Below are 15307 nucleotides of genomic sequence, written 5' to 3'. Positions count from 1 at the left end.
GTAAAATGTAGTTTTTCATGTTGGTTGTGGCCAAAAGAGCCACTGCTTAGAGTTGGGCACCCTTCTTCTGGATTGAGGAAGAGGGGACTTATTTTGTTAGGAATTTGTGTTCATACCATGGCAAAGCTGGTATAGAGAAGAGGGAGAAAGGAGAACGTTATTGGACTTTTGTATAATAACTGGTGGTGAAAAAAAGTTTTTAATGCAGTAATGTTATCCTTATTTAAGTTAATCCTCACAAACAGTAAGTATCAGTTTGTACTGTAACGAAAATGCCTATTACCACTTTGGGATTTGAAATTGAAGTCATTCTTCTCTAACTGCAGAATTAATCTGTTTTTAGAAAATTAATAATTCTAGTTCTCAGACAGTTGTATATTTTTCCTTTCAAGTCAGAGTTCTAGCTTAGCTCTCTCGGGCAGGCAGCTCCCAAAATAGGCCTGTGGGTCCCCTCTGAGGTTGGGGGGCCCCTGAAGGGTCAGGTTGTGGCTTGCCCTGCTTTCCTGTCCTAAGGTGGCTTCTGAAACACACACTCTGCCCCTCAGAGGGCAGCGTGGGAAGACAGGGGAGCAGCCTGGCGCTCCTGTCTGTTCCAGTAAGTCAGGAAGGCTCGCGGAAACGTGGATTCCTGCAGCCTCGTGTACCACGTGTGAGGAGATCCAGGTGCCAGAGGGGGCCGGAGGGGTCAGAGCTTGTGAAACACAAACCAACTCATGCTAACTCAAGTGAAAAAAAAAAAGGGAACTTTATTCTAGCAGTCAAGAAGTGTTTCTTGAGACCCACAGGCAGAAACAATGTCTGGCCTCTCAGGGGACAGATGCAGGAAGCTGGAAGGCCACAGGACTGTCTCTCTCTGTCTCATCCCTCAACTCTCTTTGCCTATTCTTTATTCTTCTCTGCACCTCAGTCTACACAGTGGGAAAATGGATCCCCCCAGCCCCAGGGTCCCCTCATTACAGACGGAGGCACATGCAAAGACAGATCTGACCTTCTTCCATCCCAGCTGTAAGAGGAGAAAAATCTAATCTGCTTGGCCCAGCCCGAGTCAGGCATCGTCTGTCTCTGGTCCAGTCAGTCACCTCTGGCCAGGGCACAGCATGGTGGGGCGCCGGGGATCACAGAACGGGGGCTGCTTCCAGAGAAGGAGGATCCTGGAGGCCTCCTAGTGGGGCAGACCCCTTAGAAGGGCTCCACCCACAGCTGCCTGTTCAGAGGAGCCATGAGCCTGGTTTGGCCTTTTGGCAAACACTGAGTGGGTCCAGGAGCTGGAGGGTCTCAGACAGGGAGGGATGGACACAGTCTCTGACCACAAAACTCAGTATGGTAAATCCTTTAAAGGAAACACAGACGGAGTGATCCAGCAAAGGGAAGTTTGTCTATAAGTCTGGCTTAGGACGTGAGCTTCATGAGGGCAGGACCCTGTGGCCTCATCATTCATCCCCCGTGCCGTGCACACAGCAGGTGCTTTATTCGGAATCAGGAGAGGGATGAGTGCTGAGCTCACTTCACTGGGTGCTATCTTGCTAAAGGACAGATAGGGACAGATAGTCGGTATTTACATAAAACAGAAACCACTGTGGACCATTTGACAATAGTTATTAAAGTAAAAAATACTTATACCTCAGAGTTATAATTAACATAGACTTTTACATTAGTTTCAGGTGGGGACAATTCTTTATTTGGTGGGACTGTCCCGTATATTGTAGGACATTAAGCATGTCTGACCCCTGCTCATTAAATGCCATATTCTCCCCTATTCATCATGACAACCCAAAATGTTCCCCACCATATATTTGCAAAGCTCGCATGAGGAGGTACGCCCTCAGTTGAGAACAGTAACAAAACATTTGTACAGGGCTTCCCTGGTGGTGCAGTGGTTGAGAATCTGCCCGCCGATGCAGGGGACACGGGTTCGTGCCCCGGTCCGGGAAGATCCCACATGCCGCGGAGCGGCTGGGCCCGTGAGCCATGGCCGCTGAGCCTGCGCGTCCGGAGCCTGTGCTCCGCAAAAGGAGAGGCCACAGCAGTGAGAGGCCCACGTGCCGCAAAACAAAAAAAAACAGTGCCAAGATATACACAAGATATATTTTTTGTGGAGAGAAAACAAAATCCATGAAAAGCTCTTGGGAAAGTGCTGGTCCATAATAAGGACAAACAAAAATTAGCTATTTTTATTTTTATGTGCTGTGAAGTAAAAAGCAAGTTGAAATATGATCCCACGTGTATCAAAAAACATAGATATACATATATTAGTATTTGCATAGCAAAAACTCATATAATGTTATAAAACAATTTAAAAATTACTAACGAGAAAAAGAAGGAATTTGCATCCAACAGTTAATGGTGATTCTCTCTGGGGGAGAGGGTGGCATTAAGAGGGACTTTGATTATCTACATGGTATATATTTTTAAACATTGGAACTTTTAAAACTACACGTATGTATTACTTCTGTGTGCAAAAGGATGTTTTTAGCAGAAGAAAAATAAAGCAGCACAGCCAGGTAACCGCCCCTCCCCTAAACAAACATTAGTAATTGGCTATCCTTGGGCTTGCCTGGTGGCACAGTGGTTGGGAATCCACCTGCCAATGCAGGGGACACGGGTTCAATCCTTGGTCTGGGACGATCCCACATGCTGTGGAGCAGCTGAGCCCGTGAGCCACAACTACTGAGCCTGTGCTCTAGAGCCCACAAGCCACAACTACTGAGCCCACATGCCTAGAGCCAGTGCTCTGCAACAAGAGAAGGTGCCGCAGTGAGAAGCCCGCGCACTGCAACGAAGACCCAACGCAGCCAAAAATAAACAAATAAATAAATTTATAAAATAATTGGCTGTCTTTAAAACTCATCGATTCTGCAAGAGAAAGTTCAAAATCCTCACTGACGATGGTAGCTTATGGTCCGCAGGGCCCTGCACCTCTCCCTGCTCCTGCAGCAGGCTTCTCTGTTTTTTTCTGCAGTACGTGGACCTCTCACTGCTGTGGCCTCTCCCGTTGCGGAGCACAGGCTCTGGACGCGCAGGCCCAGTGGCCATGGCTCACCGGCCTAGCCGCTCCGCGGCATGTGGGATCTTCCTGGACCGGGGCACAAACCCATGTCCCCTGCATTGGCAGGTGGACTCTCAACCACTGCGCCACCAGGGAAGCCCCAGGCTTCTCTTTTCACGCCTCTTCCTGAAACCTCTTTCAGTTGGGTCTGTTAAAATGATTGTTCAGCCTCCCTAGACGCCCTGCCCTGGCTATCGCCTTGGCATTCCTTGGGGCTCGTAGCAGACCTTTCTGTGCATCTGTCATTCTTGAATGCCATTCTGTTTATGAGTCAGCCCCTGACCTCAAGGCTAGGGGCTGTGTCCCATCGCACTTCATCCCCAGTACTCAGAGGAAGGGTTGTTTAAGGATGAGATGTAGCTCTTGCCTGCCCACCGTCCTAGGTGATCGAAGGGAGGCTCTATGGGGTTCTTGTTGCCAGTGGTGACTTCAGAGGGAGATGGCAGCTCAGTTTTCCAGACCTCACTCTCCCTGGCACCCAACAAACAATGTGTTTTTTCATTTACTGTTGACATGGCAACTGAGTTGTTTAACCAAAATGGCTACCTGGCATTCCTCCAAGGTGGCGTCACCCTGGCAGGTACCAGGCGTGTATTGTGAACTGTTGAGTTTGTCACTGTCAAGGCCAGGGCGTTTTGCCTGAGTTCCCAGGGGGATGGTGGCAGAATCGTTTAGGGGGCCACGCCCTGGGTAGCACGTCAGGCAGCCAACCAGAGGATGTTTATACAGTTTCTCATAACGTGGGAAAGTGCTTCTGTTCTGGAGTTAATTTTAAAGAGCAAAATATAGAGTATGATTTAGCTCTGTAAACACACACACGTGCACACACACACACACACAAAACAAAACCCTAAAAGGAAGTACATCAACACGCCAACAGAGATTGTCTTAGGATAGGATCATTTTTTTTCTACTTCTGTGCCATGTCTACATTTTCTAGAATAAGCATATGTTTTCAAGTTTTTAATAAAGTGGAAAATTTTATTTAAAAGAATTGTTTTCCTGGTCTGAGAATATCTTGGGGATCATTCCAGTTAGCACATATAGATCACCTGTTTTTTAAGTGAATTAAGTTGTATTCCATCACAAGATGTACATGGGTTTATCTAGCCAGTCCCCCTCTTTTTTAAAAAAAAAAAATTATTTGGCTGTACCGAGTCTTAGTTGCAGCACCTGGGATCTTTGTTGCGGCGTGTGGGATCTAGTTCCCTGACCAGGGATCGAACCTGGGCCGCCTGCATTGGGAGCGTGGAGTCTTAACCACTGGACCACCAGGGAAATCCCTAGCCAGTTCCTCCTCTTGAGGGACACTTGGGTTGTTTCCTTTTTTTCCTATTACAAACAGTGCTGTAGTAAATCTATACACATATCTAAACAAACTTTAAAATACATGTATTTTATAATATGTAAATAATATACCTACACGGTAGAAAGAATTCAACCTGTACAAATGGTAAACAGTGAAAAGTAATCCTCCCACCTCTGATCCCTGTTTCCCTGGGGGATGTCCTTCCAGAAATGTTCCTTGTGAGTATAAGCATATGTACGTACGTGACTCTCTTTTCTTTTTCGCAGAAATGTTAGTTGACCGCAAACCTGTTTTGCACTCCTGTGCTGTCTTCCCATATTGGCACATATGAACTGACATCAGCTAGAACTTACATAACCGGCCCTGTGGATCAGGCAGGCCCGCTTTACGTGTTTTACTCATATCAACCCATTGAATCTGCACAGCAGTCCTCTGACGATCGGTGTTTTGACAGATAGTAAAACTGAGGCTCTGAGAGCTTAATTGCTTGATGCTTCCTGAGTGCAGAATTTTGTCCTGCTTATTTGGTTTCGTTTTTCTAATGGCCGAATATCATGGCGTTATCTGGAAGCACTGTAATGTATTTAGCCAGTCCCTCCTGGGTGGGTGTGAACGTCGTTTCCAGTTTTTTGCTACCACAAACCGCTTCCGTAAGCATCTCTTACGTGTGTCTCTTACGTGTGCGTGTGTCCTGGTGCCCACTCGGGGGTGCGCCTGCCAGGTAAATCCCCACAGGTGGAATGGCTGGAGCAAAATGTTTGTGGGTTTAAAACTTGGCTAAGCATTGCCCATTGCCCTTCAAAGAGGTTGCACCGGCATTGGTGCTCCCATGACGCATGGGCATGCCTGCTTCCCACGCCCTTCTTGGTAGACTTTGGTGATTAAACTGATACTTTCAGCCCGCCCAGGGGGGCTCTAACAGCTTGGTCAAAGCACAGCAATCGCCCCAGAATGAAGTGGATGAGCGTCTGATGACTCACTGGGAAAAGAGGCGTCCCTGCCCACCCGAGCCCGCGGAGACCCCAGCCTCGCATCTTTGGGCTTCTGCCCCTGCCCACTGACCACAGGAAACTCTGTGCATACGCAGAGGTGGTGACCATTTTGGTACTTTGCCCAGTGCTCTGGGAATGCAGAGTGGGAAAGAGAAGCTTAGGTGTCCTGGATCCAAAAAGCTTTGGACCTCCAGCAAAATAAGGGCCTGCTGGGCGGATGAAGGAAAAAGATGTTGCATCTGGCATTGGGCAGGAAGCCGTCAGTGACCTGGTGTCTGGAAAACAGGAGGAGACTGAAGAGAGTCAAGCCTGGCTGGAGGGACTCATCTTTATGAAGCACGTGGTCCTTTATGGAATATGCTGGATATTCATTAACAGGGGTTCCCTTTCTTTAATTTTATTTTGTAAATTTTTTAGCAGCTTTATTGAAATATAATTTACATACCATACAATTTAGCCATTTAAAATGTACAATTCAGTAGCTTTTAGTGTATTCATAAAATGATGCATCCGCATCACCACAACCAATTTTAGCTCATTTTCATTACCCTAAAAGAAGCCCATACCTCTTAGCCATCACCCCCAGTATCCCCATCCCACCCAGACCCTAACAGCCACTAACGTTATTTTCAGTCTCTATGGATTTGCCTCCTCCAGACAGTTCATGTAAGTAGAATTATACAATATGTGGCCTTTTGTGTCTGGCTTCTTTCACTTAGCACAGTGTTTTCAAGGCACATCCATGTTGAAGTGTGTGCCAGTACTTCATTCCTTTTTATTTTTTATTTATTTATTTTTTCTCAGTACGCGGGCCTCTCACTGTTGTGGCCTCTCCCGTTGCGGAGCACAGGCTCCGGACGCGCAGGCTCAGTGGCCATGGCTCACGGGCCCAGCCGCCCCACGGCATGTGGGATCTTCCCGGACCGGGGCACGAACCCGTGTCCACTGCATCGGCAGGTGGACTCTCAACCACTGCGCCACCAGGGAAGCCCCATTCCTTTTTACTGATGATGGATGTACCAATTTCGTTTATCCATCAGTTGATGCACATTTGGGTTGTTTCTCCATTTTGGCTGTTTCGAATAATGCTACACAAGTCTTTGTGTGACCATGTTTTCCTTTCTCTTAGGTAGGTACTTGGGAGTGGAATTGCTGGGTCATATGGTAACTCTCTGTTTGGTCCACATTCTTGAGTCCTGGGTCTTCCATTTCATGGTTGCTGTAGATCTGAAGGCAAATCACCTCCTCACTCTCTGAGCCTTGGGTACCTCGTCAGTGGACTAGGAACTATCCTACTTGCTTGTCCGTCCTTGGCAAGGTTACCGTGAGGTGCCGGCCAGGATGCTGTCTGAGGAAAGACTTCCAGGAGACAGGGCGCTTTGTCATCCTAGGGAATGTTATTGCTTTGCTGGTTATTGTTCCCATCCTTCTCTTCCTGTCCTCTCTAGCCGTGACTCTGAATCCCACTGGTCAGGGAAGATGACCTGCAGCTACTGTATTCAACAGAGAGAGATTTCTTGAGAATTTTTAACTTTGTTTCCTTTATAATTATTTTATTGCTTATAGAAGTAATGTATGCTCCTTGCAGAAGACAACCTTGAAAGTGCAGATATAATTGCTGTTAAGGTCTTGGTGTGTATTTCCGTATAAATACAGACACGACTAAATAAACAGGGACTTTTCCTTACAATAACAGGATTTTGCTATATACGTTCTCTAATAACCAGTTTTTCCTCAGCAATCAAGAAATGGTGGGCTTCCCTGGTGGCGCAGTGGTTGAGAGTCCGCCTGCTGATGCAGGGGACATGGGTTCGTGCCCCGGTCCGGGAAGATCCCACATGCCGTGGAGTGGCTGGGCCCATGAGCCATGGCCGCTGAGCCTGCGTGCCCGGAGCCTGTGCTCCGCAGCGGTAGAGGCCACAGCAGTGAGAGGCCCGCGTACCGCAAAAAAAAAAAATAGAAAAAAGAAATGGTGCGTATCTTTCCACATCAGTAAATGTGGATCTAGTCCATCATTTTTTTAGTGGCCCCATGGCAGCCCGTTGTATAGATACGCCACAGTTTCTTTAAGTATTTCCTTTTGTGGGATCCTTAGGAAGTTTCCAGGTTTTTGCTATTATATTCCGTGCTGGGTTCCATGGAAATTGCACGAAACCTCTAAATGCGTGTGGCCCAGAGTGGGGCAGCCACACAGTGGTGCGGCCTCTTTCCATCCCAGAGCATGATGTGCACCTCCACTTCTTTTACTTGTCCTTGGCTGTGGTTTAAGCCCTTTACTGTCGGTCAGGAGGGGTAAGTAGGGCTGACTTAGGGCTGTAGTTCTTAAATTCTACAGAAGTGATGATGGGGAAAACATATTTTATAACATCTGCTTACTGAATGTAACAGTTGATGTTTCAGAAGGAAGCTTCGGGCTTCCTTGGTGGTGCAGGGGTTAAGAATCCGCCTGCCAATGCAGGGGGCACAGGTTCGAGCCCTAGCCCGGGAAGATCCCATGTGCCGCGGAGCAACTAAGCCCGTGTGCCGCAACTACTGAGCCTGTGCTCTAGAGCCCACGTGCCACAGCTGCTGAGCCTGTGTGCCACAACTACTGAAGCCTGCATGCCTAGAGCCCGTGCTCCGCGATGAGAAGCCTGCACACCACAATGAAGAGTAGGCCCCGCTCACTGCAACCAGAGAAAGCCTGCGCGCAGCAACGAAGACCCAACGCAGCCAAAAATAAAAATAAATAAAATAAATAAATTTTAAAAAAGAAGGAAGCTTCAAGGAGCTACTGGATGCTTCATGTAAGATCCAGAGGCTTTGACTGCTGTGATAGTAGTAATAAGAATAGTGATATAAAAACGGCAGCAGTAGCTGATAACATCATGTGTGCCAAAGAGATTGCAAACACATTAGCCACACATCTGGTCTCACTCCTGGCATATTTCAGGAAATTTACTATTATTATTAATTAATTAGTTAGTTAGTTTTATTTTATACTCTCAGGCTCTGAGGAACCAAAGCCATTCTGTTCTCTTCCCAGGATTATGTTTTCCTCTTTGTGAAACCGCCTGTTTTATGTAAGAATAATTAGTCCACTCACCTGAGTTTTAGGCTCTTTGAAGCTAGAGAATGTTAGAGCTGTCAGGGCCTTAAGGTCATCTCACCCAGTGATCTTTGTTTAATAGCGTTGACTTACACATGCAACGCCTGAAGACATTCTCATGGTAAAAAAATGAATGTAGATGAAGATGAAGTCACCCTGATCAGCCTCTTATCTTCTTCTATTCCCAGAGATAACCATTGTGTCAGTTTCGAATAATCACTTTTCAGACCTTTTAAATTTATTTTTATCTTTAATTTTTATTGAAGTATAGCTGATTTACAACATTATATTAGTTTCAGGTGTAGAACATAGTGATTCAGTATTTTCAAGGATTATACTCCATTTAAAATCATTATAGGGGCTTCTCTGGTGGAGCAGTGGTTAGGAATCCTCCTGCAATGCAGGGGACACGGGTTAAAGCCCTGGTCTGGGAAGATCCCACATGCCGCGGAGTAACTAAGCCCAGGTGCCACAACTACTGAGCCTGCACTCTAGAGCCCGCGAGCCACAATTACTGAAGCCCGCACACCTAGAGCCCGTGCTCTGCAACAGGAGAAGCCACCGCAATGAGTAGCCCGCGCACCGCAACGAAGAGTAGCCCCCGCTCTCTGCAACTAGAGAAGGCCTGCGCGCAGCAACAAAGACCCAATGCAGCCAAAAATAAAATAAATAAATAAATTTATTTAAAAAATTAAGTCATTATAAATATTGGCTATATTCCCTGTGCTGTAAAATTTTCAGACCTTTTAAGATGTATTTATATATAAATGTACATTTATGCATATATCTACAGACACACATATCCTTAGAAATCTATGGTATTTTTTTCATATATGTATTTATTGAAGTAGAGTTGATTTACAATGCTGTGCCAATGTCTGCTATACAGGAAAGCGACTCAGTTACACACATATAGACATTCTTTTTATATTCTTTTCCATTATGGTTTATCCCAGGAGATTGGATATAGTTCCCTGTGCTATACAGTAGGACCTTGTTGTTTATCCATTCCAAATGTAATAGTTTGCATCTACCAACCCCAGTCTCCCATTCCACCCATCTACCCCCCCATCCCCCTTGGCAACCACAGGTCTGATCTCTGTCTGTGAGTCTAAGAAATCTATGGTACTGATTTGTGGGTTTCCTCCACCAGTAAATGGTGTCATGCCGTCTGCTTTATTCAGTACCTTGCTTTTTACCCCCAGACAGTAGGCCTTAGAGATTGCCCATATCAGCACCGTCATCTTTTTAACGGCTGCATGCAAGTATGCCAAGTGTACCTAATGATCCCCCTGTGGACTGGCAGGTTGTTTGTAATGCTTGCCTGTTACATAGCGTTACGAGCACCGACCTGAGCACACCTGGGTAGGTGATCAGAATGGCTGGGTCAGAAGTCAGTGAAGAAGGTTCATAACCACTGGCCGACCATCTGGCATAACCAGATGGCCCTCAAAGGTGGCAGTACCTGCTTCCACTCTCCTCACAGTGTCTGAGAGCACTCACTTCCAGGTCCTCCGTAACCACCTATTTTTCCTAACCTGATGGATAAAATAGTACCAGTGATTTAAGTTTAGCTGAGGTTGTTCAACTGTAATGAGCACTGTGTGCTCAGTGAGCCACTGTTTCTAGTGGGAGCATGTCTGCCCCACGGGTGGGGACAGGAAAGAAGTTGACCACCAGTAGTCAAAATATTCTTCATTGTCTTTTGTAAATGAGGAAATAGAGGTTCCCCAAGTTCGTCAGCAGTGGGCCGGAACCAGAGCTGAGGGAACTGCATCTTAGTACAGGACTTTTTTTTTGCGGTACCCGGGCCTCTCACTGTTGTGGCCTCTCCCGTTGCGGAGCACAGGCTCCGGACGCGCAGGCTCAGTGGCCATGGCTCACGGGCCCAGCCGCTCCGTGGCACGTGGGATCTTCCCGGACCGGGGCACAAACCTGCGTCCCTTGCATCGGCAGGCGGACTCTCAACCACTGCGCCACCAGGGAAGCCCAGTACAGGACTTTTTATATTGTGCTTAAAAAAAAAAAGTCACTTGCATTAAACCCACCTGTTGCCAGTAAGGTGTGGCTTGATTTTTTTTCTGGGTTTGTAAATAAAGGTAATTCTGAGCCTGTGAAATAACATGCCCTCTAATTCTGAAATACTTTTTTCCTTGACTGTTTTTTCTGGTTGCTGCCGTAGCATCCAGCCAGCAGGTAATTTCTGTCGATAATCCTCATTGAATGGGGGGCCCTGTCTTTGGTTGCTTAGGGCGCGTCTTAGTCACCGGTTGAGAGAGGTACACTGAGAAAGTCATGTGTCTCAGGCAGAGAACAGGGCGCTTGTACAGACATGCTCAGAAGGGCGGCCTGCTGACTACTCAGAACTCAGCGGGCTCCTTGACAGGTGGGGGTCAGAAGGCCATCCCTGCCATTCGCAGCAGCTGGAATACAAGAGGGGACTGTGGCACTTTTTTAAAGTACAGAAATCCAACAACTGCTTTAGTCGTAAACATGTCTGCTGCAGGGTTATGTGTAACAGGGAAAAGGCAGTGACAAGCTCAGAGTCTCACTGTGGAGAACCACAGGTGAACAGTTAAATCAATAATGATTAACCCATGCAGTGGATTGTTACACAGCTGTTACAGCTAACTTGTAAATTCATGATGTGATGTTTGTGCCAAAAAATTTGAGTGATTTGTTCTTTGCTTCTTGGAGTGTAACCTAGGAGAATCTTTTTGGAGGGGAACTCCAAATTTCTAAACTTTGTGATCCAGTGATTACACTTCCAAGAAGTATGTCCTACTGAGCTCTTGCACAGGTGCACAGAGATTAGATAAGAGGATGGTCCCTTTAGCACTGTTTATACGAGGGATTATTAGAGAGAATCTAAATAACCATCAACTGAGGTCTGAGAAACAGCTTCAGGTACATTTATATAATCGTGTATCGTACAACCATGGAAGGGAAACGAGGTCGATCCAGCCTGTCTGTACGTATGACATGGAAAGGCTGGGTCCAGGATCCTGTGTTAAGTGGAGAAACGTAAGATGCAGAACACAATACCGTCCCAGTGCTCTTAAATTCATGTGTATGTTAACAAATGCATAGGAGGAAACCTGCAGAATATCTAAATCAACTGTCAGCTGAGGTTTTCAGAGGAGTAGAGGTTAGAAAGGACTGCTGCTTTCTAATTCAGAATTCTGTAGTACTTGTACTTTTTTGTAATAAGCAGATCAAACATTTGGAATCAGGGAAAAAAATCAAGATCACTAAATAAAGAACCAAGTCCCATTGACCCACTCTCCTGAAAAACTGTAAGTTATATTTGCAGTGTGATTCCAATTTTATTTAAAAATGCACGTAAGGGATCTGGAAAATAACTAGTCCAAAGCATTGATGATAGTTGCTCTGGTGGACGGCACGTGGCAGATTTGAATTTCTTTGTCTTCTGTATTTTCCAAGTGTTTTCATTAAGCATGAATTACCTCCAAATAGGAAGCAAAAAATTACGGGCTTCATTTTTAGACTTTGCAGAGATTAGAAAGCCCCAGTAAGGGAGCCCTGGGCCGTGTGCGTGCATGTGTGTGTGCGCCTCATCTCCTCTGAGCAGGCTCTCAGTGATGGAGCCTAGGCCGGGGGCATGCGCTGGGAGCTGTCCTGTTTGCACCCAAGTCCGTGGAAGAGCTCCTAAGAGCTGGTCCAGGAGGCTGAGGGATGCCATTGTGGGGTGGGGAGGTCTGGAATCTGCCAGGCCCAGGCAGTGGCCAGCCCACGATCCAGACCCTCCCTGTGGCTCAGGCCTGTGGCCTGGAAGGGAGGTTTGGTCTCACTGATTCCTCTGTAGAGGCTGTCGGGCAAAGGTTCAAGCTCTACAGGAAAAGATGGAGAGGGTATTGCTCCCCAGTGTGAGAGTCGGAGTGTTTGTTTGGAGGGGACAAGAAAGGAGTCCACCTTGGGATTATAAAAACAGTAAAATGAGCTGCTTTTTTTTTTTAATATTTATTTATTTGGCTGTGCGGATCTTTGTTGCGGCACTCGGGATCTTTGTTGTGGCGTGTGAACTCTTAGTTGTGGCATGTGGGATCTAGTTCCCTGACTAGGGATCGAACCTGGGCCTTCTGCATTGGGAGCGTGGAGTCTTAGCCACTGGACCACCAGGGAAGTCCCAAATGAGCTTCTTAAAACAAAAAACTGGGGTCGTACTATGATGCTGTTGAGAATCAGCATGTTCTCTCCATAACGTGCCTTGCTCATCTTTCCCAGTTAGTACCCTTGAAGCCCCGTTCTTAACAGGGTTTGAACGTTTGGGGACATGTTTTCGGGCAGCACAACAATGGAAGGCACTGAGGCACCAAATGGGTGGAAGGCAGGGACGCTGAACCTGCAATGGGCAGAGCAGATCTGCACAAGGAATTGTCCTGCACCCCCAGGACCTTGGAACATCTCATGGGAATCTGTTCATAATTAACTGAGAACTTAGCACTTTGTTAATGTAAAGGCAACATATCTTTTGCATAGTTTGATATACTCTTGAGTTTAAGAAGGTTAAATTGTCTGTGAATTTCATTTAGGGCAGTAAAATGGGGTGTATTTATGATTTATACAATATTTATGAGAAGGTGACATTGGGCCTGATAGAGTCCAGAATTCCCACCATAAGGCGGTTTAGCATTTTAAATGAATAGAGTCAAAGCGTAGTAACCACTCCCCACAGACGTCTGGGATGAATTCATTTTGCACGATCACAGTGATACCTCTTGTACACGTATGTTTGCACACTTATGTTTGTATTTCTAGAGGATACATTCCTAGATGTAGAATTGCTGGGTCAAAATAAAGGAATACAGTTTTTCCATTTTAGTACATTGCCAGATTGCCTTTAGAAGAGGTTTATACCCACTGACAGTACGTGAGAACACCTGTTTCCCCACATCCTGGTCAGACGCGTCATTACCAGCTGTTAAAATGTTTGCCAGTCTGAACAAGGTGGGATGGGGGAATATCATCTTATTTTCATTCTCAACTTTTTGATAACAAGTGAAGCAGTATGTGTTTTCTATACATATTATGTTTCTTCTTCGGTTTTGTAGTTAAGACAGGTCACTTCTGGCGGTGGGAAAGCTGGGCCCATGTGAGCTGGGCCCATGTGAGATCTTTTGGGAACTATATTCCTACAAGGATAATAGATGGGAGTGATTCTCTCTGACTGATGCTGTCTGCCTCCCCAGAGGTCGGAGACACTGGGAAATCACAGGGTGAGAGGAGCTGCCCTGCACTGTCCCAGAAGCCCCTGGTCTGGACCTAACACTCCCCTTTGCTTCTGCAGGAAGCTTGGAAGCATGCAATCGAGAAGGCCAAGCACATGCCTGACCCCTGGGCCGAGTTCCACCTGGAGGACATTGCCACGGAATGCGCCACACGTCACAGGTCAGTACCTCGTCTACAGACACTGTATGACCCCAGTCCACAAGGAGTCCTTGGGGTTTGGGTCCTCCTTCTGCTTAAAATCAGTGAGGCTTAAGTACCCTTGGAGATCAAGGAAAAGGGAATATAATAATAATAATGTCAGCCAGTATTTGAGTATTTACGCATGCTCAAGGCATTGTGCATGATCTCATTTAATCCTTACCGTGTGTATTTAATCCTGTAAAGTGTGTATTCTACAGGCTAGGCTGAGCTATGCTGCAAGTACAAATACCCCAAGGGCTTTATGCAACAGAGGTGCATTTCTTGCTCACACGAAGTTGGGTGAGAGTTGAGTAACTCTTCAGGGCATCTCAGGGATCCAGGCTACTTTTGTCTTGTGGCTCCATCATCTCAACACATGACCCCACAATTGCTATCAAAGGGAAAGAAAGCAGACCAGCCTTTCAGTGCCTTGGCCCCAGGAAGATTCACAAAACAGAGCTGGGAGGGTCTAGATTTCCTATTTGAAAAGGCAGAGGAAGGAAGAGTGTTCTCAGGGGGTTTCAGGAAGAAAAATAAAAACAACAGAACGCTACCAGCAACATAATAAGGAGGACTATGGTGATGATGATGGGGTCCTTGTTTACTGAATGTTCCATCTGCGAGGTACTGTTTACGCACTCTATATGTATTTACTCATTAAATAAAGTCTGCAGTCGTCGTGTCAAACCTTCGGCACTCCTTTGAGGATCTGATGAAGCCATCTCAGAAGGTTGCACACATATGTCTTATTTGACTCATAATTTTAGAAGACTCATGGATCTGCCCTGGGGCCTGTCCTGTGTCCTGTGACCTCTGTAGACCCCCCCAGCTCTGACTCATCCAGGTGAACCCCGTGAGTTCCCTCAGTTGCCCCAGTGGAGAGAGAGGTTTGAACAGGGTCACCCAGGTAGTTAATAAGATAACTTTCTGACTCAGATCAGTGTCTGTGAATTAGTCAGGACTCTTTTTCAAATGCAAGTGACAGAAACCCAGTTCGCAGTGGCTTAAGTATAGAAAGGAACGGTTGACTCGTCTACGTGGGCTTCGCGTATGGCTAGTCCCAGCTGCTCCAAGGATGCTTTTGGCTCTGACCCCAGATAGACTGTCTTACATCAGTGGCACACATGGCTTCTAGGAGCCCCACATTTCATCTCACTCAGTGGGAAAGGATCTTTCTTTCTTGATTTTTTTTACAACAAAAGTCCCACATTTGAATCTCCTTGGCCTGGCCTTGGTTATAGGCCGGTTACTGAACCAGTCATTGTGCCAGGAGCTTTGCTCTCACTGGCCAGGTCTAGATCACATACCACAAGCAAGAAGGGGCTGGGGGATCAGCTTCACCCAGTCCTTATGTTCTGAAAATGGAGGATGGTGGTTTTCCAAAGGAAAATTGGGGTGCTGTTACCAGAAGAAAGGGGAGCAGTTGCTAGGCAGGCAGAAAC

General features: G+C 46.4%; 1 protein-coding gene across 2 annotated transcripts in view; it reads left to right on the top strand.

The window, feature by feature from the left end:
- Positions 1-15307, top strand: part of EEF2K (eukaryotic elongation factor 2 kinase) — a 62610-nt gene that overhangs the window by 15184 nt on the left and 32119 nt on the right. For both annotated transcript variants that reach the window (XM_027126675.1, XM_027126676.1), the window contains exon 3: positions 13744-13844. In XM_027126675.1, coding sequence (XP_026982476.1) covers positions 13744-13844 — 101 coding nt within the window. The remainder of the gene's footprint in view (positions 1-13743; positions 13845-15307) is intronic.

Source organism: Aethalodelphis obliquidens, unplaced genomic scaffold, assembly GCF_003676395.1.
Source record: "Aethalodelphis obliquidens isolate GAN/ISIS:26980383/991018 unplaced genomic scaffold, ASM367639v1 scaffold30, whole genome shotgun sequence".
Classification (NCBI taxonomy): Eukaryota; Metazoa; Chordata; class Mammalia; order Artiodactyla; family Delphinidae; genus Aethalodelphis; species Aethalodelphis obliquidens.
The sequence above is the reverse complement of the archived record's forward strand: the minus strand, read 5'-3'. Positions and strand labels throughout refer to the sequence as shown.